This window comes from Trichophyton rubrum (genome assembly GCF_000151425.1).
Source record: "Trichophyton rubrum CBS 118892 genomic scaffold supercont2.8, whole genome shotgun sequence".
Lineage (NCBI taxonomy): Eukaryota > Fungi > Ascomycota > Eurotiomycetes > Onygenales > Arthrodermataceae > Trichophyton > Trichophyton rubrum.
Window position 1 is genome coordinate 1,086,541 of NW_003456421.1, and position 24,384 is coordinate 1,110,924.

Consider the following 24,384-nt stretch of genomic DNA (forward strand, 5'->3'; position numbering starts at 1 on the left):
TATTGTATTCTTGTTAGCCAAATATAAGCTTTGAAGTCTGTTTTCATATAGCTATAGCGAACTAGTAAACTAAAACAAATATTCCATGAAGACACCTTGTTATATAAGCTATAGAATACTGGAAGATATAATCGCAGAGGTCTCTGAACTGACCACAGCCTTCTTTTGTTTACCGTCTGTTTGCCGCCTTTTCGTCTCGTCGTTGCTTGTTCTCGAGCCTCGTCTTGCTGACTCATCTCTTCTCGTAAAAGCGGGTCACTGCAGCCAATGGGATTTATGATTTAGGGATCCACAACCTCCCGCTAAGCTAAAAGCTTCTAAAAACAACTCCAGGGCGTTTTTTGACCTCGCGATAAGTTTTATCCCCCTTTGCAGGTGCTGCCGGAGCTATCTCGCGTTCCGCGATATATAACTTGTTGCTTTTCCCTCGCTACATACAATGCATGGTTTCGCCTAAATTGTCTCATTTAATGCGTTGCCATTACCGTGAGGCGTGTGCCCATAGAAACCCGCCTGTTAATGTAAACATGAACTCCGTCAGGGGTTAGCGAAGCTCCAACATGTTCTGAGCTTGAGCGGAGCTCCATCATGGTGAGGATACGAGGTGCAGGGCTAAGCCCCATGAGAATATAGATTGCAAAGGACGGGAGGAGAAAGCCAAGGATGTTGGGTTAATGTGATGAGGCTGTTTTCTCCATGCGCGTTGGTATAAATTATGAAAGGAGTTCGCTGTCCTGCTAATGGAGAATTTCCAGTCTAACACTGCTGTCACACTAACAACCTGGAGTTGATTCCAGCTAAACCGAACATCCATTGCAAGGAAACTGACATTTATCTTCAATTTTTGTTAGCATATAACTACTTTGGTGAGTGCTACATATCTTGCTGAGGTGACTCACATACTTGCTCTCAGATTTGCTGGATGACTTACTGACCAAATCCAGGGCCTGTCTCTCAATACGCAGCAGACGTTGACTTCATAATTCCGTTTCGGAGATATTTAGACCCTTGAAGGCATGGCCGCTCTGTCTCTCCTCCGGCGGTCCTCAAGCGAGCCACACCACCTTGCAAAGAGATATTATTATTACAGCTATGGGCCCACGGTTGGAGGAATTATTGGTGGGATAATCTTCGTCATCTTAATAATCGTGCTTCTTTTCCGACTACGACGAAGCAGACCTACTACTACCACCTATGTTGCACCCCAAGCATCAGCAGCAGCGACAGCAACTTCAGGAGCTCAAGGAAACCAAACCAACGTATACGTCATGGGACAGGGCGGGCCTCTGCCGCCACAGCAAATCCCCTTGCAGAACACAAGTCCTCAGCCCTATCCTCAACAACCCTTTCCTCAGCAGCAACCGTACAATCAGCAGCAGCAGCAGCCATATCCTTACCCTGCCCAATCTCCACCCCCTCAGGAGCAGCAACAGCAGCAATATGGGTATATGCCGAACCAGGGTCCTGCCCCGCCCCAACAGGCGTATGCACCACAGGGCCAACCAGGATATCAGCAACCTTATTATCAAGGAGACGGCATTTCTAGCTACCCAATGGGAGCTCCACCACCGAGCTACAAGGAGCCAAGCAAGGCTTAAAATGAGATGAACTACTGGCCACCTTCCCAATGCCCTATTTCAATACGTTCTCCAGCAACTCCTCGTCTTTGTTGCCCTTTGATGAAGATGCACGTGAATTTTCCTGAGTGGTATGACCAATATTTCTTAATTTTCGTTCGGAGCATGGAGAGTTTGTACTTCTTCTGCTTAGTCTATATATAGATACCCAATATTTTAGTGACTTTTACACAGGAGTCTGAATTCCATATTTCCGTCTGTATGCTTGTTATAGACTCAATGATCGGCCATAGTTTTCTTAACAAGCCCGTGCTGAGCTCGCCACTATCTGCAATGCGGTTTCCATGTCAGGCCCGGAATACCGCACACCTACCAAACTCCGTTTCCCCCTCCAGTTTTTATAGTAATATGAGGTCCCCTGTCTAATCTCAAAAGATGTTTTGTGCTTGTGGATATCCGGAAAGCTTATCAATGTATCAGGTCGCTTGTCTCCCCGTAGGTGATGTAATTTGATACTTGTCAAGGATGGGAAAAGTTCTCGGAGCCTTGGAAGAACTGAGATCCATCCATTAGTACTTAGTCTAATGCGTGTGAGAGAAAGAGTTCGCAAACTAGACCGAAAATAACGAACAAAATCTTTAAATCCTTCCAGGGAGGAAAATTCACAAGACTATAGCACAAGTTCTTTCAAGGGAGGAAGAACATTGGCCAAAGACGGTCAAAAAGTAGCGGCGCATTGTCAAACTCATTCAGCCGGGCTGTTAATATCGTCAGGCTGGTAGCGGCTCCTATCAGTTCGCAGGTCCAGTCGATACTGCTTTCGAGCTCTTTCTAAAAGTTTAACGTAAGGCTTTGAAGTTGGGACAACCCAGCTCGAACGCCTAACTTATGAAGAGCTGCAATATCCAGGCGTTCCCCATGGATATGATCACCGTATCTCCATCCTCGAGCAACTCCACGCTCAAGCATGAGTGATTTTACCGGGAATGCCGTTTCAGCCATAATGTATAGGAGAATCTTTATCGCATCACTTCCCCCTAAGAAATTAGAAGTGTATTGATGCTCTCGCCGATAAATATGATGGACCTCGAACGAGCGGCAATTGACCAAGAGCATTAGGACATCGCTGAGAATATCCACTATATGTTGAGGGACAATGAGACACCCAGAAGACGACCTATTCCATCGTAGGTCTATCCCCAATTTTCTATGAGTTTGGTTCATGATAGAAAGGCACTGGACGTATTGGTTCAAATACTGGTGGCTGGATATAGCCTGTAGTCTCTGCAGACTATGAGACGAAAAATCCAGGGGCACAGTCGCCAGGAAGACGCCAAAGCAGCGCAAAATTCTCTCATATAAGAGTCTGCATGTGAACCGTAATGAGCATAGGCCCCCATACTGAAGGAAGCTGGCAATTATTTCCACGATTTCCATGGGCATTCTGTAAAGGGAGGGATATGCACCTTGATCGAGGTCCTGAAACATTGAAAGCAACGATGGTCGAAAAGACGAGAATATGCCATCTTTTTCTGGGATAAGCAAACAATGATGTTGCAGGAACGGTGCAACTCTGTCCAAGAGTCTGCGGGATAAGGGGAGCGCCTCAGGCGTCGTATTATCCCAGAGGGCAAGGATATCAAAAGGAGTAAGCCCACCAGATGTCTCACTCTCACCTTTAGTTATCATTCCGATAACCATTAGTTAGCAGGCCAGCTTCCAGGACAAAATCCCATCTATCGCGGTATCTGCGGCAATTCTGGTGGTGTTAGCCAGACATGCAAGCTGGGCTCCGTATGTATTTAACTTTTGCAGTAATATCTGTCCGGAGGCTCCTAAAAATCAAAGCCCCCATCCATCCAGCATAAAACTAAAGTCAAGATAGGGCATTATATCCCAGACTTGAGCTTGCTTGCACTGGTGCTGACGCCAACAATTCCCCCCCCCCCAAACGATGGCTATTCCAGCATGATATCAGCCGTGGACGTCGCGAGCGGCACCACAAGACCAAGGCCCGGCCCCGGATTCGCCGCTAAAGCGAAGGCTTGAGAGCCACATCCTGGACCAAGACCATCACCTGGTGCAACGTCTGCGATGGCTTTGACCGTCGTGCGCAAGATGCACCGTCTTCGTCTTCGCCTTCGTCTTCCCCGTTCGTGCTGCAGTCACTCGATGCACGCGCAGCCGCGAGGAAACTCCTTTCTGCCGAATCGGTGGCAACGAGGCTAATGGAAACCCAAGCTCTCTCTCCTTTGTTGACACAGAATAATAATAATATTCACCCAACAAAGATTCCCCCCTGCCTCTCGCCCTGTGCAATAAATATCCAGGCTCCGCGAGCAGCTATTATGCAATAGATAGTAGCCTGAGTCGAGGCGGATAGTCAGTTATCCACGATGCGCTCGTTCATGAGCCTTATGGGCGCAGACCCTTCGCAGGACCATCTCCATGCCTTCGAAACCTCCTGGCTCGTCTCGCCCTTCGTTCTCGGGTGTATTCGAGCTGCCTTCTCGCTCTATGCTTTCGTGACCATATTCTTCGTCATCGGATGGCGGGCGGTGCACCACCAGGTCGACAACATGAAGGACATGTTCGTCTACTTCACCAACTTGAGCTACTGGGGAGTAGCTTTTTACTTCCTCTTTGCTGCGATTCACAGCTTCGTCTACGCGCGGACGGGACGCTCCGTGTTTTTCGATAAGACCCCGCGGTTCCTGCGCGCGCTGCACAGCTTGCTCTATTCGTCGATTATCATCCTACCGATCATTGTCACGATACTGTACTGGACACTGCTCTTCGGCGGCCCATGGTTTCCAGAGGTTTTTGAGGCCTGGTCAAATGCAAGTTTTTATTTGGCATTCTTCCCGCAAAAAGTCATGGTGTTGAGACATTCTAACCCGTTTGTCGTCCTCTACAGGTTTCCAAGCATATTATGCAAACGGGATATGCCATTTTTGAGCTCGTTATCCCAGCTACAGAACCTTTTCCGCTCCTCCATCTGCCATTCCTGATCATCATACTCCTTCTATACACAGCGTTGGCCTTCCTCAACCACTCTTTACACGGATTTTACACTTATAGCTTCCTTGACCCTGGAGTTAACGGTGAGCGCAGCGGTCTTGTGACGGGATACTCGTTTGGGATTGCCATTGGGATTGCTATTTTGTTCGGTGCATCTTGGCTTATAATCTGGTTAAGAAAGCGCCTGACCGGCGGCAAGAAAATTCTTGCAACGCCGCCAGTACGAGTGGATGAAGAGATAGCAATGGGCCCAGAAAAATGACCATAATTTATCCTCCTTGCTGCACTTCAACAAATTAGCGAAACATAATCTTTGATGCGTATTATTTCTGGTTGGAGTTCATACCCCATGTACCCTTCGCGCTTACTCTCTTCTGAATATACGTTTCTTGTGAAGTAGGGGATATCTGATCCCCTTACTGCCCTGGTTGAAGGGACTAAGCCCTACAACGATCAAGGGTCCTTCCACCCTGATTAATGATGTATCTATCTAGTGGTTTTAATATTAATTTTACAAGATCTGCTTGGTCCTTTAAAGTATATTTCGCGATTTGTATATACGAATTTTCGATATATTCAAAGTGTCAGCTGCTATTACAAAGTTCGTAATATCATACATGTCAACATGATGTCCCAAACATAACTCCGGCTTAAAGAAGACCAGCCATGACCGTAAAAAGTGAGGGAAGAGACAAATGTAGGATGACATACGATAAAAATACATTAGGGGCTGGGCAAACAAATAACACCTTTTAGGCACCTGCAACTTTCTCCCAGCCTGCCTCGCTGCTGCTTGCAATGACTTCGTCGGCCGGTGGTGGTTCAGCATAGGTATCAAGAGAGCTAGGTCGCAGACCAAGTATCCATCCAACCATTCCACCAGGGATGATTCGCGAAATGATGCTGTATGCAATCGAGCCTCGACCAACATAAATAGTGCGAGGCTTCTTTTTGCACCATCCAAAAATGGTCTTTTTAGCTGGAGCAATTGCATCGAAGATTGCGTAATGTAACTCTCGCGCCGGACTAGACTTCGGGGCTATATTTACAGGGTTTCCCAGGCGATAGTCAATGCTCGAGAGGTAAGGAGACCCATAAAGAGCCCGCTCGTGCGGTTTCCATGTAAGGAGTTCTGTTCCTTTGTTGTTATGTCTTTGTCCACGTCGATATTGGCGACCAAGTTCAATGTTACCGATTTTCACCTCGACAACATCAACAACGCCACTAGAATTGCCATTCGATGAAACTAATAGACCCAGCTCCTGCCGTAAGCTTGTAGCAAAGCCGGATATAGCGCGTGTAGTCACTACTTCGGGACTAGCAAATGGAACGGAGAGGGCGGATTGAATGGCTGGAGATACGAAGACGACGGAAGCGGTGTTCGACTTAAGCGTGAGGAGAGGGAGGATGAATTGAGTGGTGAGGATAGGGTATAAGAGATGCGTGTTGATCGTGTCAGCCCAGCTGGACGCTGGGATAGCTGCAACCGGGCCCGTAGGGTAGTTGAGGGAAGGTATGAGAATAACAGCGCTTAGCTGACAGGAATGGGCCGGTACCCCAGGTGATGGAGTCTGCGCATGGGTAATCAGGGATTGTATCACATAGAGGGAAGGATGTATGTCCGACGGAGTTGCTGGAGTCTATGTGGTTGATTAGAAAAAGGACGGGCCTAGAGAGGTGGAGCAACGTTATGTAACTACGTACTTGTGAGAGGTCAAACCATAACGGCCTAATATCCTCTCGCGCTTCACTCTCGATGACGTGTTGTTCCTCTGTTGATGTAACAGTAACGAAGATAATATACCCCCGTTTCTCAAGGTCGCAGGCAATCGATCTTGTCATGGGCTCGTGAGGTGAGCCAGATATTACTATGTTCATGGTAAGTAATTCCACGGGATATCTCATAGGTAGGCATTAGGACATTCAACACCTACCAACTATCTCTTTTCGAGCTCCAGTGCCAGCACGTCGAGCTCTTCTTCGTCTAACTTGAAATTTCCGCTGTCCATATAATAAGGCACCGCCCGTCCCAACGAACGCTAATGCTGATACAGTTAATACTCGATGTGTCGCGACCCAGTCCTGGCATCTTTCAAACATAGATTTTGGAGGCAGGAAGGTATCCGAGAAGAACTTAGGGTTCGGCGGAGGCGGCCGTATGGATGCAGGGATCCATGACTGCTTGGATAAAGCTTCGCGAATGGAGAAAGCTGCATTCTCAACATGGTTATCGATCGAGTTTGCCAGATCGTTGGAGTATTTTGTCACGTTGGTAGGAACCCAAGCTAACTATATAGTTAGAGCCATCTATATCAGCATTCTAGGTTCTCATACCTAGTGTTTAGGCGAAAGCTCACTCACATAGCCAAAGAAGAAGTTATCATCACTCGTCATGGCTCCTTAATTTCAGTGTTAACCAGTATAAAACCACAGCTATCTTCTCCTTTAATTGCATATAATTTTGTCAAGTTAAGACGATTGAACAAACAATCGCGAGTTGGTGAGCTTCATAAAAACTTCGATGACGAAAAAAACAGATTCTGCCGACGTTTCCCGCCCTCGGAGCGGAATAAGTAAGAACCGAGATCTAGATAAGATAAGGTTTTTGCTAGTTTAAGCTTTTCGAACCGCGTCGACGTTGATAGCAGCCTGGCCTAGGAGAACAGTAAAAAAGACCAAGACGGGCAGGGTGAAGAGAAGGGTGAAGAAAACGGTCGAAGCGTCTTCATCAGACCGTGGTTTATAAATCCAGGCTGGGAAATGACAAGCGTTAACTCCGAGCAGGCTAACCACCTGGATTCACAGTCGACCTTCTTTTCTTAAGCAACACCTCCCAGAGCTTTTTGATACCCTGTATATTCGCTACAAATATATTAGCTTGTAAAGGAGATTATCTGGCATTTGGAGCATAATCTCATAATTTTAACAGTTGATATAATATCTTCTCCTAGCAGTCGCACTATCCCCACCACCTGTTATCTGGTGTGATTGAATATCCCTGGGAAGCAAGAATGAGGGAGCTTGACCCTCTTGTTTCGGAGTTTCAACATGATAAACACCGACCTCGTGAAGCAGAAGCGCTATTAACCCTACGCAAAGTTGCTTCTATGGTTAAGCCGATTATGAGGCAGCGGATGTGGAAGGTTGGGACCCTCTGTGAATTTTACCCTTCTACCCAGAATCTACTGGGGTTAAACGTGAACCACGGACAGAAAATATGCCTTCGATTAAGGCAGCCATACGATGAAAGACAGTTTCTTCCAATAGAACAAGTGGTTGACACTATGCTTCATGAGTAAGTTTTCGTTCTAAAGATTCCGATACCCCTGAAATATAAGGAAGCAGACATATCTGATAGTAACCTAGGTTATGTCATATAGTTCATGGTCCGCATGATCAAAAATTCCATGCTCTATGGAATCAACTTCGAGATGAACACGAGCAGCTGCTAAGCAGAGGTTATACTGGTGAAGGATTTCTGTCCACCGGTCATCGGCTGGGAGGAAGACGAATACCCATGGATGAAGCTCGTCGACTCGCCCGTGCCGCAGCAGAAAAGCGGTGTGTGCTGTCTTCTGGCACCGGCAAGAAACTAGGTGGTGCCCCGGCCCTTCCAGGAGCGGATATACGAAAAGTTCTTGCAGATGCTGCCGAGAGGCGAGCCTCAGTTACTAAAGGCTGTGCAAGTGGAACTACAGAAGGCGATAGACTTGCAGAAGAGGCTACTCGAAACGGGTTTCGGACTAAGGCCGAAATGGAAGATGCAAATGAGAAAGCTATTATGGAAGCCTACATTGAGCTTATCCAGCAAGAAGAGAGGGAACAATATGGCGACGCATATACGCCTCCTAGCTCGTCGAATCCTATGGGCCCTCAGGCTCTAGTACCCCCAACGCCGAACCCTGCGGGAACTTCTTCCAAACTTCAATCATCAAACAGTACCATCTTCTCGTCAAACTCGGATATAAACGACATAAAGTCTTGGACGTGTTCCACTTGTACGTTTATCAATAAGCCCTTGTTCCTTGCCTGTGAAGTATGCGCTACCGAGCGTACCTCAGACACAAATTTTTCCCCTCCTTCCAAAGCGATTTCAAAGCTTGCCCAGGAAAAAAAGATTGGCAAGCAACCGTATCCATCTGGAAGACATGGTTGGACAAAAACTCGCAAATCTGCAGTCCAGGCTATTATTGAGCTCGAAAAGAATCAACCTCCGAAGCCAAAACGATATTTGGGGTGGGTGTGCCATTGTTGCGGAGCTTTTATGGAGTCTCAATGGTGGACATGTTCTGCCTGTGGGACGATGAAGCTGACTGATTGAGTCCTTGAGGAAACTAGAAACAAAACAAACTTAGTGACTAGCTAGTTAGTTATATAAAGCCAAGTCGACTTTACAGACGGTGGAATATGCCGACCACCACTAGTTACGGCCCCAATCAAAGCCCCGGTTTTTCTACTGATATTGTCACTGAGTAAATATGCGCTACATGACAGGTTCTGAAGACCTGTATAGTTACGTAAAGTTATCTTTCAAGTTTGCAGACCTCGATGGAATATGTGACTGCATTACTAAACGTTACTTAACTAACCTACTTATGTAACTAACAAGTTAGTACTCCGCCTCAAAAATTGTAAAAGTTGAGAACATTCATCCCTAGGAGCTCAATACTTAAGTATTGATTGCCCAGCAATGTCAATCGGCCGACGCAGCCTGAGAGCTTTGTTAATCCTCAGATATCCGACCCTGTACGCTTATGGTCCACAGCGCCCTAAACTGTCAATAACTATGACATCAGCCTCGCGATCTCGCAAACTGTCAACAACACCCTTTGTGAAGCTGGACTCTTCAGGGAAGACCAAAGAAGAAGAACTCCCCGAATATATTGCAGAAGATTTTTATCCGGTTTATATTGGAGATGTGCTTGCGTCAAAATATCTGGTCGTTGCCAAACTAGGATTTGGTTCAACTTCAACGATATGGCTTTGCCGTGACGTTCAGTATGACACTGTGACTAGACGTTATTGAGCAATTACGTTTAATATCCAATTGGATGCAGGAGCCATCAATACTACACGCTGAAAGTATGTACCCGTGGACGAAGACCTGACCGTGAACCCACCGTGTCAGAACACTTAAACAATTCTGGTGATCACTTCGGAAAGAAGCTGGTCTGACTAGTTCTTGATTTCTTTGAGCTTGATGGGCCTCACGGAAAAGATACTTGCCTGATATACAAGCCTTTGGGGATGAGTTTTACCGAATTTCAGAGCATGTCTGATGGTAAAACGCTGCCAAAGGCTTTCATTCAGAGAAGCGTGCAGCTCACTCTCATCTCCCTGGCTTTCATGCATGAAAACAACGTTATCCACACTGGTTTGTAATACCACTAGTTCATGAGATGCTTGTACTAATACGAGTGATAGATATTTCATCGAACAACTTGCTACAAGGAATTGAGGACACTTCCATGCTAGCTTAACTCGAGGAGGATGAAAATAGGAGACCAGTCGCCAGAAAAGTGTTGGATGATCGCCACGTCTACTATTCTAGGCCAATGCCTACTGCTACTGGGTTGCCAGTTCTTTCTGATTTAGGCGAAGCAAGAATTGGACCCCAAGGTCATAGAGGCGATATTATGCCAGGCATTTATCGCGCGCCGGAAGTTATTTCGGATACGAATGGGATTCCAAGGTCGACATATGGTCAATGGGCACTATGGTGTGTCTAATCCGTACCGGCTGTTAATTTGTGGACTGAAGTTTGACAGTCATAGATCTGGGATTTCTGGGATTTGGCAGAAAGTAATCTGTTTTTTTTTTTTTTGCAAACAAGAATCGAGTCCTGAATGATGAGCAGCACCTGGCGGAAATGGTCTCTTTAATGGGACCTCCTGCTCAGTTTCTGAGAAGAAGTCAAAAATCTAATGAGTACTGGGATAGCCAAGGTAAGCCTCTCGTATAATATTTTTGGTCACCTCTAATGCTGAAGGTTGGGAAACTGAAATGGTTCCATACCTATACCAGAACAATCGTTGGAGATGAGGGAGTTGCGATTCTCTGGCGAAGATAGGGGACTTTATCTAGGTTTTCTAAGACGAGTACTGCGCTGGCTTCCTGAGGAAAGGCCTACTGCAGAAGAGCTTGCATATGACGACTTTCTAATGCAGGAGATTTTAAGCGCTAGGAGCTTGGTGCAATTGGTACACAAAAGCTTTGAGTCCTCCAAGTAGTATCTAGATAAAATCAACAAGAGTCTTGCCATGACCAATAACTTCGTTGATCTCCAAATCAGTTCGCACAGCCATTAGCTCTTCTTATACAAAGCCCCTATATTAAAATAGTTCCTTGTGATAATTCCGCTCATGTTAAATGCCAATCAAGAAGGAGCGGATAGTACTCCCGAACCCAAAAATGAGTGGCGCGTAGTATCGGTGATTGACTCATCTTAGCGAACAGCCGGCGGTTAATGCCTATTTATAACTGGTGTTCTACGTACGTGATACCCAGGCGCCAGTCCCAACATGTCGGCAGGAGTGATGGGGGGGGGGGGGGGGGGGGGGGGAGTTCTTACCACAAAAGTAATCATGTATCTCATGTCCAGCGCTTAAGAGAGACAAGGCCCTGGTTGCCTAAAGATCCGTCAGGCCACTACCTACCTGCAATCAAATTTGACAGAACTTTACAACCCAAGAAATTTCGGCTTTCAACTGTATTCATACCTCATAATAGCTTTTACCGCCTGCTCGATATCAAACACTGTTGATATTGCAGACAACAATATTGAGAAGAAGGTATTTTCCTTCCCAAATAAAAGAATCTTATTGTTAACTATGAACACAATTTCTTGAAGTTTCCGGTTGTCGTTGAAGGGAGAGTTCAGTATATGTTATTTGAAATTCCTCAATAGGACGGAAGCGATTTGCAGAGATATCGAGGCCACGGTCATCATATCCTCTGCTGAGCAACGCACCACTAGCTCCACCTTCGTCAAGACTGTTATTGTTGTGGACAACACCATCAAAAATGACAAAAAGATACATATACCTCGTCAGACACCTGTCAGACCCGATGATGTTGCCTACATTGCATATACTTCGGGTTCAATAGGCATACCAAAAGAAATAATGATAGAGCATTCTTCGTTTTGTCTGAATTCAATATCGAGCAGCAACGCGCATAATCTCGACCATTCCTCTCGAGTACTGCAATTCGCATCATACCCATTCGATGTAAGCATCCACGAGAACCTAACTCCCTTGATCCTGGGAGGATGTGTCTGTATACCCTTAGAATCACAGCGCGTCAATCAACTTAAAGATGCAATAGTTGGCCTGGGCGTGAACTGGATGGAGCTGACGCCCTCTGTCGCACGACTCCTACAGCCGGAAGATATTCCATCAGTGAAAACACTAGTACTTGGAGGAGAGGCTATGCTTCCAGCAGATATATCCATGTGGAGCGATAAAGTGCGTTTGGTATGTGCCTACGGCCCTGCCGAGTGTACTGTGGTGTCAACAGTCCTGTCAGAAGATTGCCAGCCTGGAATCATTGGCCGTTCATACGCAGAGACATGCTGGATTATGGATAAAGATAACCATCATCAACTTGTAACCATCGGCGTTACAGGTGAACTAGTCATTGGAGGCTTCATTGTCGGTCGGGGATACCTGAATCGGCCTCAACAGACGGCTTCTGCCTTCATCCAGAATCCAGACTGGCTACCCAAGGTGACCCCGATGGGTAGTAACATGAGGCTCTACAAAACAGGAGACCTTGCACGGTATAATTCAGATGGAACCATAATGTGCCAAGGCCGAAAGGACACGCAGGTGAAGCTTCACGGATAGCGGATTGAACTCGGTGACGTGGAACATCATACACAGAAATGGTTTCCTGACTCTGTTGTTGCTGCCGAAATGGTTGTTCCCGCCAGTCAAAAAGAGAAATCCCCGTCCTTGGTATTGTTTGTTGCAAAAGAACAAGGCATTCAGGAGCATTCTGGTGATTCATTAGACACTCTATTTCGACCATTGAATGAGAACTTCCAAGTTATTGCTCAGGAAATGGAGGAAAAACTGCGAGACGAACTTCTAAGATACGTGATACCCACAGCCGTAATTCCTCTTGTCAACTCTTTCGCGGACAGGGAAGATAGATAGGAAGATACTGAGGAATGCAGTTGCAAACCTCCCAGAGCCAGACTTTCAACAATATCGATCTGCTCTTCAAAAATCTTCCATCAAGGAAATCATGGATTCGCGTACCTTGAAAGCTGCGCCTACCACAGATTCGGAACGTCTTCTTCAAAAATTATACTCTAAGGTGCTTGGATTGTCTGAAAATGAAGTTGGAATGGAAGACAGTTTTTTTCGAACTCGGCGGAGATTCGATCAGTGCTATCACACTGGTTGGTATGGCGCGAGAGGAACACAACTTACAAATCAAAGTTGCCTCGTTATTTGCAAATCCCACTATACATGAGATGGCACAAACCTTGGAATTCGTTACTCCAGAGTCAATGCAAACTTGGGCTCCCTTTTCCATGCTGAAGACATCGGAATTGCAAGCAATTACCGAACAGGCAATTGAACAATGTCAAGTCAGCAGAGACCAAATTGAAGACATATATGGTTGCATTTCATTGCAAGAAGGGCTCATGTCTTGGAGTGCAAGGAATCCCGGCTCTTTCCAGGCACGCTTCATCTTTCGCCTCCCCGACACTATTGATACCCAAAAATTCCACGAAGCCTGGTGTTATACCTCTAATTCCACACCTATATTTCGCACTCGCATCATCCAGACGGATGCTTCTTTCTGAGCTCTCTAGGTAATTGTCAAAGACAAATTGAGATGGTTTTCTTCCGATGATGGAGATGTGGCAGCTGCAGATCCCATGTCATATGGAACCCCCCTTGTCAGATGTATCATGAACAACAGTTGCCGCCAGAAGAATGAAGCTCCAATATTTACTCTGGAAAAGCACCATGCGCTCTTTGATAAATGGAGTTATGAACAAATCTTACAGGTAGTGGAAGCAGCATACGAGAGCAGGACGGTTGAATTATTCCAATTTGCTCCGTTTGTTCACCACCTATCGACTGTCATTCCTGAATGTACCAAAACATTCTGGAAGAACGAATTTTAGAGCTTGAAAGCTCCAGTATTCCCTCTCCGCATGCCCGGGGGTTACGTACCTAGAGAGATAGCAGTAGCCAGCAGGAATGTTCCACTTGGAACCTCAACTGGAGTGGGAGGGTTCACAGCATCAACACTAATTCGATTATCTTGGGCAATGCCGATAGCGCGAAGATACTCAATCAAACGACGTTGTTTATGGCGCCACCGTAACAGGTAGAAACGCACCTGTTCCTGGAATTGAAAAGATCGTTGGACCGACAATTGCAACTCTCCCAGTTCGCACTGTACTTGACCGGAATGATCCCATAAAGGTGGCTCTAGTAAGGTCCATGACCATGCCACGGCTCTGATTCCTTTTGGACAGACAGCTATGCAGGCAATTAGAACTTGCAGCCCTGAGACATCGACTGCCTGCGATTTCCAGAGTTTGCTGGTGGTCCAGCCTTTCTCTAAGAATAATCAAAATCCTCAAACCTGGCTTCTAAAACTTGGAGAGTCGCTCGAGGACGAGACGAAGTTTTGCACTTATGTTCTGACTGTAATATGTGAGCTTGACGTCGAGTCGGTGTCGGTCAGAGCTATATTCGACGCTGCTGTTTTATCACTGGACAAAGTGAACGCCATGTTGGAGCAATTGGAATACCTTTTAACTCGGCTGGTCGACTCTGTGAAAAGTCAAACGTTGGGTGAGGTGATGGATATGTGGAAACTTGGTTCTTCAGTTCACGACGAATGCAAGGTGGAACAGCTAAATTCCTAGAAAACCCGACTGGCAGCTATAGAAGCGGCTGCCCGAAACCTCATTGGAAACAGACATGTGTACGCAGAGATGATAACCCCCAAACTAACGTCTAACCCAAGGTTAGCCCTTCTCGTGCCATGCAATGACAAGGGACCACAAAAAGGGGACATTTCTTTTCCTAATAACTCCTTCATTTTGGCGTCTCCAAATTGTGATTCAAGGAAGATATTGGCGCTCCAAAAATGCCAGCTTCACACGGTGACAGAGTTCGTTACAGCACCTCCCATGTGCATCCCGCTTGGTATATTTGGGATAATGGCATCTGTGAACAAGACCGCTAAAACTTGAAGGAAGCTCTAACACGGCGGACTTGAACGAAGTTGAAGCTTGGCTACAGAGATCAGGCCGCCAACAACCGAAATCTGAAGCAGAAAGGAAGCTTGCATCCATTATCTCCAGAGTCTTGCACTTGAACCCCGACGAAGTCTTCTTCACTTTGGGAGGTGATTCCATTTCTGTGATGCAAGTAGTGTCACAATGTCAACGTGACAAGCTTTCAATCACGGCCATGGATATTTTTGAAGGAAGGACAGTGAGACACATAACAGCGAGATCAAAGCAGGCTGCTAAGCTCCCACCATCAATGAACCTAGCTAGGTACAAGCGAACAAAACGATTTGAGTGGGAGGTGGAAAATCTTTAAGGGTCTTCAGCTACTATGAGTATTGAAGAAGTATACCCATGCACACCGTATCACGAAGGACTACTTATTTCTCAATTGGGGAATGATACATATGTCTCTCACACAATATGGAAAGTTGAAAGGATGGGATCGACAAATCAAATCGATCCAGTCCAGCTTCAAAAGGCGTGGTATCAGCTCGCACGGCGCCATGCTGCTTTGCGGACGATATTGGTTGAGGCTGCCCTTGAAGATGTTGAAGGCGGGACCTTGACGCATGTTGTACTTGATTCATATCCTCGCGAAGTGAAAATAATTTGCTGCACAGATGATGAAGCCATGCACGTCCTACGTCACCCAACATTGAATTCGAGGGATAACGCTGGCTTGTTCTTCCGCATGTCTCTTCTATCTGCCAAACCAATACGGCCAAGAGTATTGTAAGATGGAAGGCAGACATGCCATTATCGATGCAGTCTCTGTGATACTACTCATAAAAGAACTTGGGCTAGCGTACGAGGTAAAACTTCCATATAGGCAAGGGCTAAAGTAAAGCTCTTGGGTCTCATATGCCCTCTCTCTGGCCGAGTGCATGGATTTCTGGCTTGAATACCTTGCTGGTGCAAAGCCATGCCACTTCCCGCGGTTGCCGAGAGAAATACAGCCCGTTACGGACTTTCTTAATTCAGTGGAAGTGAGCTTGGGACATCCTAGCCCTCCGAGAAAGCTGTGTGCTTTGAACGGCCTAACGATCACCAACCTGCTCCAGATTGCCTGGGGTGTCGTACTTCGACAGCACACTAGCTCTGACGATGTGTGCTTTGGGACCTTGGTGACGGGCAGAGAGGCACCGCGACCGGGAGTACATGACATTGTCGGTTCAATATTGATTCAACGTTCTTGCGTGTCAGCTCACTCTAAGTGAGAATATGTCCTTAAGAGAATGTCTGCAAGAAAATCAGGTCGCGATGGCAAGCCGTTTATCCAACCAGTACTGCTCACTGTTCGGGGTGATGCAGCGTATAGACAGCACCAGATCTTTGTTCAACACCTGTCTATCAGTAGAACAGCCATTGTCCAATAGCAACCGGAAGGAACCAGGCGTCCACTTCGGAGCACTTGAGACCTGTGAGGCTACGGAGGTACGAATAGCTTTCTTTTCTTTCCCCTTGTCAATTATTTAGTTAATTTATCTCCCCCCGATGGTTGCACATGGCTGACGAACTGCACTATTTAGTATGACATTGTCACTGTGGTCACTGTTGGCGAAGCAGAGATGACAGCAAACATAACCTACTGGTCATCCGTCCTGACCAGGGAGCAGGCCATCGCCGTCGGACGGGATTTCCGGCTTGCCATCTCTACGATCACCGAGCATATTCGGTAATTACTCCGATAAAAGTCTTTTGAATATATCAGAGAGGAGGATGATGATATTGAGGATCTATCGAATGTGCTAAAGCAAGGTGTAGCGAGATAAGATGACTAATACAAAAAACTGACAGAATATTCTTTGAACATTTTCACCATATCAGCCAGTTACATCGCGCGAGGATATTTGTTTGGCCTCCTCCCATCATCCTCTTTGCTTTTTCCATTACAAGTATATATTTTGCTATGATTAGTTAATATCTAGATATAATGTCGGCGTGCTTGATTCTTTGGTTTTGCAGCTCCCAATAATTCGATGTTTGTCTCGGCCTGTTTAACTATCTCCATCTGCAGGCTAACCGACAGGTGGTGGTTACAGGTACCGAGCTCCGCTGCACTTTCGGCGAGAGCCGTAGTTACGCCCGCTCGAAGGACGACGAACTCGGGTCCGTCCACTCATGCAAGCACTAGTTGAACATGCATCTCGTCAATGCCGCATGCAACAGGGCCAGCAACCTGGGGGATCAGCCACTAGGACGACTACGATGCCACGGATGCTGCTGTTGCCAGCCAACGACAGCGCTTCGGCAGCGCCCATCAGGTGATGCTTAAATTGAGATATCCAGCCATGTCCGTCCCTGGGCTCTGCTTCGTATCCAGCACATCTGCAGACAGCAGAATTCCTCAAAAATGGAACTCTCGAGTTCCACCGACTCGCACATGCTGCCCAGGCCACGGCGTTGAGTGGCTCGTCTTACTTGAGTTTTGCGGGACAGCAGCGAGGGAGCTGTTGCCATTGATCGACGGCTCGTCCGCCAGTCAGGATGCCGCGTCCCATGGTCCATGGTCAGGCTGATTTCCACCAGCTCGCGGGAGAGAGAAGCGAGTAAAGTAATCAGCCTGGCAAGCTGCTCAATGTGTCTGATCATGCTGGACATTTAAAGAGAGCAGGCTGTCCCTGGAGCTGTTGTGTTGGAGCAGCCAACCAAGCAACCACCCAAGACACCCTCGAACTTAGATCAGACAACACAGCCATGAAGTTCCTCGCCCTCCTCTCCCTTGTGACTGCTGCCACTGCCGCCCCAGCTGCCCTTGAGGCCAGAGGTGCCACTACTTGCGGCAGCACCTCCTACTCTGCCAGCCAGGTCACCGCTGCTAGCAACGCTGCCTGCAACTACGTTCAGAGCGGCACCACTGCCGGCGGCTCTACCTACCCTCACCAGTACCGCAACTACGAGGGCTTCTATTTCAACGGCCTCAGTGGGCCATTCTACGAGTTCCCTCTCCGCACTTCTGGCGTCTACAACGGTGGTATGTACTAACTCCTTCAAATTTAACATGCTCGACATGTGCAATGGTTAACAGTATGATATAGGCTCTCCCGGCGCTGACCGTGTCATCATCACCGGGAACTGCGACGAGGCCGGTCAGATCACTCATACCGGTGCTAGCGGCAACGGCTTTGTTGCTTGCTCTGGTACCAGCTAAATGGATGGTAATTGGAAATGATTGATGACAACACTTGCTTTCTCTTGCTTCTGCCGGGAGTTGGTTAGAAGATACTGGAGGATCTACCAGCGGGGAAACTATCAAAGAGTACCGTATGAGTTCTTCCGAAACGCAACTAGATGTACATAGCCAGAATTCAACGAAATGAATGAAACATTAGACGGACATGTTGGAGTAAACAACGCCCCTGTAACCCCAGCGTGCTCGTATCCGACCTTGATAATGTCACCTTTCTACGAGACCCCCGCAGTCTAAGGCAGCAAAAACATCACAGTTACTAGCCATGGCCGACTTCTAAGATCATCTCTTCCTGTATTTTTAATCTAGAAACTGTGGCAAGCTGATATCGTTGTTGTGAAGAGAGGAAGAGAAGCAGGACCGATACAAAAGGGGTCGCAGCCTTCACCTGCTAGTGATATATATTCCATGCCGTGCCTACCATCATCGAAGCCGGGCTAGCTCAATCGGTAGAGCGTGTGGCTTTTACAGCAAACACGGTCTGAGATCACCACAAGGCTGCGAGTTCGAGCCTCGCGTTCGGCTTTCTCTTTTTTCCTTTTTTTTTTCTTGGTTGCTGCTTTTACAGGCTGTTTTGTGGTTACATAATTACACCACGTGATGCTATGTTGATAAAAGTCGCTTGCGCTTTCACATTTTCTTTTTTGATTCCTTCGCTGCAAGCTCTTCGTTAGCTATGCCCGTCGACTGATAATGTCATTCGATATCACTAGACTCACTGAATACTGACTGTATAGATGTAAGTTGGCTCTTCCTACGCATTGCCACTACTCCAAGCCATACACAGCTTTCATATGATGAATACCATACGAACCAAGTACTTTTAGGAAGAGCCGGAAGAGGTATGGCAACCGTTACCACATGGAGCGGGTTAATATATTATTTGTGTCGTCGATGCTTAAAATGGTTCTGCTGAGGAAAGCTGTGTATGGTTTTGGAGTGCCTCTTATCCTTTTCAGCTACTCGCTACTCACATTGTCTATCGAGAATATCAGTGGGTACAGTGTGCTAATTTGCTTCGTGCCTTAGGAAAGAAAAGCTGCTAATCGAACCATATATATACCGTGGAATATCAATGATATGCCTGTATTAGGATTCGTTGTGGGGATGCTGTTTGGATATATAAACGGTGGGCGGTGGTATATTATGTCTACTGTGTCAAACCGCAGGATTATCCCTCCAATTCATGGCCAAGATTGTAGATATAGGCATAGCATACTAACGAAATAATACTGATTCTATGTTGTTTCTATTTTATTTCTATTCAATCGAATTTTTTTTTTTTTTTGTTCCAATGCGCCGTCTGGGTAAAACAGAAAGTAAGACGACATCTTTTTGGTATCCCTCAAATGCAACAAAACACCCTTGGTACTTTGCAAATAAAATAATAAAAAGTATATTATGCGTGGCCAAAAAAACACTACGCAACAGACACGTACTGCCGCTTCTTCACACCAGTCTGCTTTTGCTCGTCTTGTCCCCACTGCTCTTCATCGACGTAGTCTGACCTGCTCTTCTCTCTCACCTGCCCGCCAATGAACTGCAGAGCCGCCAGGTTATAGCCCATTTCATCTTTTTGCCTGTCGAGGACTCGGCGCAGGTGAGAGCGGATAGAGTCAAGCATGGGCTTCATCATCTTGCTGCTGACGATCTGTGTGTGATGCGTCTTTAGGATGAAGAACAGGACACGGCAGGTAAGCGGTATATCCCATCCTTTTCTAGCCCATATATCCACAAAGGTGAATAGGGCAGAAAGTTTGGTGAAGGGAAGAACGAGAAGTGCGTCATGTAGCGAGGCAGCGGGTATCTTTCGAATAACGTTGAGAAGGTATCGCTCGGCTGATATATTTCCAAGAGCAAGATATTGCGGGTGTCGTGTAGGAGGTGGGAGATTCTTTTCCTTTGCGTCTCGTAGCAGTGCAAGATCATCCATACCAAGATCCAAAGCTTCAATGATCTTTTCTCCAGCTGTGAGAGTCTCAGTCGTCTGCTTACCGGCTGCGACTGCCTCAGCCTTGTCTTCGTCGTCCTCATCTTGATCCAGGGACTTGAGCAGGTTGTCCTCGTACAAACTTTCCATTTCCTTTTCTCGTTCTTCTTCCAGGAATATCTGTTCATCTGTCTGTTCCCAGAGTCGTATGCTCTTATCATGGCTGGAAGTGACGATGAACTCTCCACAATGGCTCATGGCCAGTGCCCAAATTTCGCCGTGGTGACCCCCAAGTTTGAGAATTTGCTCGAACTTATCGCCATCCCAATACTTGATAACTCGGTCTTTGCCCACACTGAAAAAATTATGCCCATCACCTTCCTTGTTGTGAGGCATAAAGGCCACAGCCATGACACTGTCCTGATGAGCAAAGAAAGACTTGTGACAGTCACCAAAATCAAGACCCCATAGCCGAACAGTCTTATCAGCTGAGCAAGTAACGATCATCTTGCTATCATACGAAATATCCATGTTCAAGACCGGGAGTTTATGACCGTACAAGTTAAGGAAGAGTTTCAAGGAGTCGACAAAGAAAACCTTGACCGTGTTATCCAAAAGAGAAACAGCTAGTAAACGGGCATCTGGGCTGAAGCGTAGACTAAGAATGTCATCAGTCACCTTTAATGTCCTGGTGTGGACAAGCTTCAGTTTAGGGGTGGTCCGTTTGGTTCCCAGGATCTCCTCTTGCACTACCTGGAAATTCCAGAATTTCGCTGTCTTGTCGGCACTGCCAGTAACCATTGATTTACCATCGGGATGGGCTTGAAGTGACCAAACAGGGCCATCGTGTGCTTGTATCGTGTCCAACAAGGTAGACGATGCAATATCAAATACCTCAATTTCACCATTCTTATTTCCAACAACCACAATCTTGTCACCTGGCAAAAATGCAGAGCAAAGAGCGTAGCCACAATCCAGTGTTCGTAAACAAGTTTCCGTCCGTACATTCCATATTTTCAGGCTTCCATTCGATGCCGACGAAACCATTCTGTCATCGGAACTTAAGGCGAGGGATCTCACATCTGTCCTGTGGCCGGGGATATCTATGGAAAGAACATGGCTATAATCAGGCTCACCCTCGTCCTTAGACTTTTTCTTCTCGGCTGGTGAGATTCCGTAGGTCTCCAGTTGGTTGTTGGCCGTAGCTACAAGTAGCTGTAACCCCTTTAAGCCCATCCAGTCCACAGACGATACCTTGCCTCCCGTCCGAACAACTGTATGCGGAACAAAAACTTCTGTAATTGAGGCCGCAGTGGTAGGGTCATCCATATCCACGTCTGCTTCCGTTCCGCCTTCACCTGCTTTCTCCCGGGCCTTCTCTCTCTTCCGCTTGCGTTTCCTAGCCAGGCTCTTTTGTACTTCCTCGTCACTTTTTATTCGCCAGATCTCGGTCGACTTCTCAGATCCATGAAGGGCAACATAATCCAATTGTGGGTGGAAATGTATGCCCAACGTCCTCTCTTTCCCACTGCGATAAAGGTTACCTCGATCAGTCAGTATCTTGCGGCTATTCACTTCGGCTTTCCCTCCTGCAACCTCCCTTATTGAGTTCGCGTCGATGGACCAAACCCTCAATTCGCCTTCATTACCTCCAGTGATGCAACCGCTCATATCAGGCGAAATGCCTAAACTCCAGCATTCTCCGTTTCCTTGTGCAATATGTGTCTCGATGCAGTGTTGAGAAGAGAGATCCCAGACTTTGATCAGTGAATCCTTTCCTGTACTTAACAAGAAACCATTGTGCTGGCTAAGCACAAGAGCTTCCGCATCATCCACAGCACCTGTGGTAAGGAAATGAAGGGAAGTAATCTGGTCAGTGTGACCTCGCAATTTCACTAACCCTACTTCAGACACCAAATCCCAGAGTATGATATCTGTATCCTTAGAACCACTCGCAACTCGTGTTCCTTGAGCGTCGAATACTAGTTTGGTAATCGCAGATTTGTGGCCGTTGAAAGAAATCATCACCGTAGCTAATTTTGAGTCCCATATTCTAATTGTGCCGTCCTCGTACCTATAGCTTGTGAGTTAGACCGTTTGTCCACCGTGAAGAAAGAAGTATGATATTTTATTAAAAGAGTATCCTCACCCTACAGCGAAAAGGTCTTCATCGGTCTGACTTTGCGCAATTGCTGTCACTTGCGCCTGGCATTTTTGATCAGTCCATTTTGAAAGTAAATCCCCCTTCTTGATGTCCCAACATAGGACACTCTCTCCGGCGCCTACAACTGCACGCCCAGAACCCGATTTTCGAACTGGGCCGGCTGTCTTCTCATCTTTCAGCCAAACCGCATTTGCTGAGGCGGAAGTGACTAGGCCGAAAGTCTTTGAAGCCTCGAATTTTCTATGAAAAGCATATTGTTAGTAGCAATTCGAATTGAGAGCGACGAATAGAACTTACAAATATGACTTTACCATTTTTCTCTTGCGTCAAAGACGAGACTCCAATACCTGTCCTTTCACCAAGCTTCAAAGTCTCGAAATGCGCAAAAGAAATATTGAGTTCCATGGATAAGCTGCGGTTGCCCTCAAAGACCAGTGTAGCAATTTCAAGATTATGTAATTAAGTGCAGACGAGTGAACGCATCGCTGACGCCGATACAGTTAAACGGAGAAGTATCACGACGCAAAAAAACACGATCTAAACAACACTTACATGACGTCTGCGCAGGGTGGTTATCAGAATTGATTTTATGATACTGGTTCCCTAAAGATGCTACTCCTAGATTACCACAACGTCCTCATACACTCGCTGCTAACTGAGCGGTTCTCCGGGTAAATACCCCACCCAATTTGTGCTGCCTTGGGATAGATTCAACTGACAATCAATGATAGAGCTGCCCCAGTTTCGATCGATCAGATAGTATCCGACTTCGACGGCGTTACCTTTCATGTTTCCACTCCCGAGACCAAGTCCAAAATCCTCATCTCCATCGCAGTACGCTGCTTCCGCGAGCTGGTACAATATGGTGCGGAGGGTGTCCTTAGGAGAGAATACGGACCATACATTGTATCTCCAGAGCCTGGATATGATTTTTCAATTCTCATAGACCTGGAGGATCTTCCAGCTGAACAGGAGGCAAGGGATCAACTAATTATGAGCATCGCGCTCATGAAACGGAATGCCATGGCTTCGCCCTTCGAGAGAGGATTTGAAGAGTTTCAGAAACTCGAGGAGGAGTCTAACAAGTACTCCCTTGAAGCTCTTCCACAACAATTAAAGGACGGTGGAGAGGTGATGACCGTCCATTACCGAGATGAGGAGGCCATATTCATCAAGGCTGGATACGATTGCGTCACTGTTATTTTCAGCACAATCTTCAGGGATGAGACAGATAGGATCTTTGGTAAAGTGTTCCTTCAGGTATGCCGTATTGATCTATACCCCTTACTCTATGTATTTCTGGATTTACCATCTGATGTCTTGATAGGAATTCGCCGATGTTCGAAGGCGAGCTATACAAAACGCCCCGCAAGTCCTATTCCGCAACGATCCACCTCTAGAACTTCAAGGTATTCCAGGCCTAAAGGACTCCCGAAATGGAGAAGTCGGCTACATCACATTCGGTAAGACCAAATGCTCAAGTAATATCTCGGTATAACTCCGCTAATGGTATATAGTCCTCTATCCCCGTCACCTCCTACCACAAAAACGTGCGGAGACGATATCCCACATACAAACCTTCCGCGACTACTTTCACTACCATATCAAAGCTTCGAAGGTATGGTCTTGAACACATACCACCAAATAGGACGTGTTCCAATGATTAACCTACTTGTCTAGGCTTATATCCACACCAGAATGCGGAAACGCACTGCAGACTTCTTGCAGGGTAAGCTTCCCTAGATTCAACGCTAACAACTTTGCATATACTAACTATACCCTTACCTCTAGTTCTTAACCGTGCGAGACCCGAAAATGAAGAAAAGGAGCGAAAGACCGCCAGTGGAAGGACGTTCCGTGTCCAGGGTTAGAAATAACACAAATGAAAACATGTCTCAATAAACGTGCTGCTGGTCTTTCAGCGCAACGGTCACAATTCCAACTGTCTAAACCCACGTACAATAAGTCTAGTTAAATATATGCGTATTTCCTTGAGGAGATTCTCCAAGTTACCCTTATACCAAATAAATTACAGGAGAAATCGCGTATGCTGGCATTAAGTGTCTGATTAGATAAGTAAGTCCCCTGGGTCGCCTATTGCATGAACCCATCTGAACAACGCCCAAAGGACCCTAAAAGTACCCCATTCAAAAGGACCCCATTCACTGATCAAAGCGAGTATGGTTGCGAAGGTTAAAGAAAATCTTAGTATTGACTAGGCTATTGAGGGAT

General features: G+C 46.5%; 15 protein-coding genes and 1 non-coding gene across 19 annotated transcripts; 13 read left to right on the plus strand and 3 right to left on the minus strand.

Moving 5' to 3' along the window:
- Positions 1 to 1,016: 1,016 nt before the first annotated feature.
- Positions 1,017 to 1,598, plus strand: TERG_06934 (uncharacterized protein; the record flags this gene model as incomplete). Its single annotated transcript, XM_003232896.1, has 1 exon — positions 1,017 to 1,598. The coding sequence occupies one exon, from the start codon at positions 1,017 to 1,019 to the stop codon at positions 1,596 to 1,598; it is 582 nt and encodes a 193-aa protein (XP_003232944.1).
- Positions 1,599 to 2,408: 810 nt separating this feature from the next.
- TERG_06935 (uncharacterized protein) lies at positions 2,409 to 3,020 on the minus strand (the record flags this gene model as incomplete). Its single annotated transcript, XM_003232897.1, has 1 exon — positions 2,409 to 3,020. The coding sequence occupies one exon, from the start codon at positions 3,018 to 3,020 to the stop codon at positions 2,409 to 2,411; it is 612 nt and encodes a 203-aa protein (XP_003232945.1).
- A 953-nt stretch (positions 3,021 to 3,973) lies between these two features.
- Positions 3,974 to 4,860, plus strand: TERG_06936 (uncharacterized protein; the record flags this gene model as incomplete). Its single annotated transcript, XM_003232898.1, has 2 exons — positions 3,974 to 4,417; positions 4,495 to 4,860. The coding sequence occupies 2 exons, from the start codon at positions 3,974 to 3,976 to the stop codon at positions 4,858 to 4,860; spliced, it is 810 nt and encodes a 269-aa protein (XP_003232946.1).
- A 490-nt stretch (positions 4,861 to 5,350) lies between these two features.
- On the minus strand, positions 5,351 to 6,992 carry TERG_06937 (uncharacterized protein; the record flags this gene model as incomplete). Of its 2 annotated transcripts, XM_003232899.1 has the most annotated exons (4): positions 5,351 to 6,238; positions 6,303 to 6,466; positions 6,533 to 6,887; positions 6,960 to 6,992. In XM_003232899.1, the coding sequence occupies 4 exons, from the start codon at positions 6,990 to 6,992 to the stop codon at positions 5,351 to 5,353; spliced, it is 1,440 nt and encodes a 479-aa protein (XP_003232947.1). The 2 variants fall into 2 exon arrangements, with proteins under 2 accessions (XP_003232947.1, XP_047607084.1); XM_047750298.1 differs by lacking the exons at positions 6,533 to 6,887; positions 6,960 to 6,992 and having other exon boundaries at positions 6,303 to 6,503.
- Positions 6,993 to 8,115: 1,123 nt separating this feature from the next.
- Positions 8,116 to 8,919, plus strand: TERG_06938 (uncharacterized protein; the record flags this gene model as incomplete). The annotated part of the gene is made up of 1 exon (XM_003232900.2): positions 8,116 to 8,919. One exon carries the CDS (start codon positions 8,116 to 8,118, stop codon positions 8,917 to 8,919), a length of 804 nt encoding a protein of 267 aa, XP_003232948.2.
- Positions 8,920 to 9,384: 465 nt separating this feature from the next.
- Positions 9,385 to 9,624, plus strand: TERG_12481 (uncharacterized protein; the record flags this gene model as incomplete). The annotated part of the gene is made up of 1 exon (XM_047751432.1): positions 9,385 to 9,624. One exon carries the CDS (start codon positions 9,385 to 9,387, stop codon positions 9,622 to 9,624), a length of 240 nt encoding a protein of 79 aa, XP_047607085.1.
- An 843-nt stretch (positions 9,625 to 10,467) lies between these two features.
- On the plus strand, positions 10,468 to 10,828 carry TERG_12482 (uncharacterized protein; the record flags this gene model as incomplete). Its single annotated transcript, XM_003232901.2, has 2 exons — positions 10,468 to 10,543; positions 10,623 to 10,828. 2 exons carry the CDS (start codon positions 10,468 to 10,470, stop codon positions 10,826 to 10,828), a joined length of 282 nt encoding a protein of 93 aa, XP_003232949.2.
- An 894-nt stretch (positions 10,829 to 11,722) lies between these two features.
- On the plus strand, positions 11,723 to 12,445 carry TERG_12483 (uncharacterized protein; the record flags this gene model as incomplete). Its single annotated transcript, XM_047751433.1, has 1 exon — positions 11,723 to 12,445. One exon carries the CDS (start codon positions 11,723 to 11,725, stop codon positions 12,443 to 12,445), a length of 723 nt encoding a protein of 240 aa, XP_047607086.1.
- Positions 12,446 to 12,514: 69 nt separating this feature from the next.
- On the plus strand, positions 12,515 to 12,757 carry TERG_12484 (uncharacterized protein; the record flags this gene model as incomplete). The annotated part of the gene is made up of 1 exon (XM_047751434.1): positions 12,515 to 12,757. One exon carries the CDS (start codon positions 12,515 to 12,517, stop codon positions 12,755 to 12,757), a length of 243 nt encoding a protein of 80 aa, XP_047607087.1.
- A 182-nt stretch (positions 12,758 to 12,939) lies between these two features.
- TERG_12485 (uncharacterized protein) lies at positions 12,940 to 13,416 on the plus strand (the record flags this gene model as incomplete). The annotated part of the gene is made up of 1 exon (XM_047751435.1): positions 12,940 to 13,416. The coding sequence occupies one exon, from the start codon at positions 12,940 to 12,942 to the stop codon at positions 13,414 to 13,416; it is 477 nt and encodes a 158-aa protein (XP_047607088.1).
- Positions 13,417 to 13,491: 75 nt separating this feature from the next.
- Positions 13,492 to 14,496, plus strand: TERG_12486 (uncharacterized protein; the record flags this gene model as incomplete). Its single annotated transcript, XM_047751436.1, has 2 exons — positions 13,492 to 13,676; positions 14,058 to 14,496. The coding sequence occupies 2 exons, from the start codon at positions 13,492 to 13,494 to the stop codon at positions 14,494 to 14,496; spliced, it is 624 nt and encodes a 207-aa protein (XP_047607089.1).
- An 808-nt stretch (positions 14,497 to 15,304) lies between these two features.
- On the plus strand, positions 15,305 to 16,547 carry TERG_12487 (uncharacterized protein; the record flags this gene model as incomplete). The annotated part of the gene is made up of 4 exons (XM_047751437.1): positions 15,305 to 15,600; positions 15,716 to 15,992; positions 16,072 to 16,302; positions 16,398 to 16,547. 4 exons carry the CDS (start codon positions 15,305 to 15,307, stop codon positions 16,545 to 16,547), a joined length of 954 nt encoding a protein of 317 aa, XP_047607090.1.
- Positions 16,548 to 17,565: 1,018 nt separating this feature from the next.
- Positions 17,566 to 18,517, plus strand: TERG_06944 (guanyl-specific ribonuclease Th1; the record flags this gene model as incomplete). Its single annotated transcript, XM_003232904.2, has 2 exons — positions 17,566 to 17,842; positions 17,907 to 18,517. 2 exons carry the CDS (start codon positions 17,566 to 17,568, stop codon positions 18,017 to 18,019), a joined length of 390 nt encoding a protein of 129 aa, XP_003232952.1. The 3' UTR covers positions 18,020 to 18,517.
- TERG_10561 lies at positions 18,490 to 18,583 on the plus strand. The gene has a single exon. It is a non-coding gene; the product is annotated as a tRNA-Lys (tRNA).
- An 895-nt stretch (positions 18,584 to 19,478) lies between these two features.
- On the minus strand, positions 19,479 to 22,466 carry TERG_06945 (uncharacterized protein; the record flags this gene model as incomplete). The annotated part of the gene is made up of 3 exons (XM_003232905.1): positions 19,479 to 22,062; positions 22,138 to 22,392; positions 22,450 to 22,466. The coding sequence occupies 3 exons, from the start codon at positions 22,464 to 22,466 to the stop codon at positions 19,479 to 19,481; spliced, it is 2,856 nt and encodes a 951-aa protein (XP_003232953.1).
- Positions 22,467 to 22,761: 295 nt separating this feature from the next.
- TERG_06946 (uncharacterized protein) lies at positions 22,762 to 24,023 on the plus strand (the record flags this gene model as incomplete). 3 transcript variants are annotated; one of them, XM_003232906.1, is made up of 6 exons in its annotated part: positions 22,762 to 22,823; positions 22,884 to 23,412; positions 23,480 to 23,615; positions 23,670 to 23,770; positions 23,833 to 23,881; positions 23,944 to 24,023. In XM_003232906.1, the coding sequence occupies 6 exons, from the start codon at positions 22,762 to 22,764 to the stop codon at positions 24,021 to 24,023; spliced, it is 957 nt and encodes a 318-aa protein (XP_003232954.1). The 3 variants fall into 3 exon arrangements, with proteins under 3 accessions (XP_003232954.1, XP_047607091.1, XP_047607092.1); XM_047750299.1 differs by lacking the exon at positions 22,762 to 22,823 and having other exon boundaries at positions 23,146 to 23,412; XM_047750300.1 differs by lacking the exons at positions 22,762 to 22,823; positions 23,833 to 23,881; positions 23,944 to 24,023 and having other exon boundaries at positions 23,146 to 23,412; positions 23,670 to 23,782.
- Between the last annotated feature and the right edge of the window lie 361 nt (positions 24,024 to 24,384).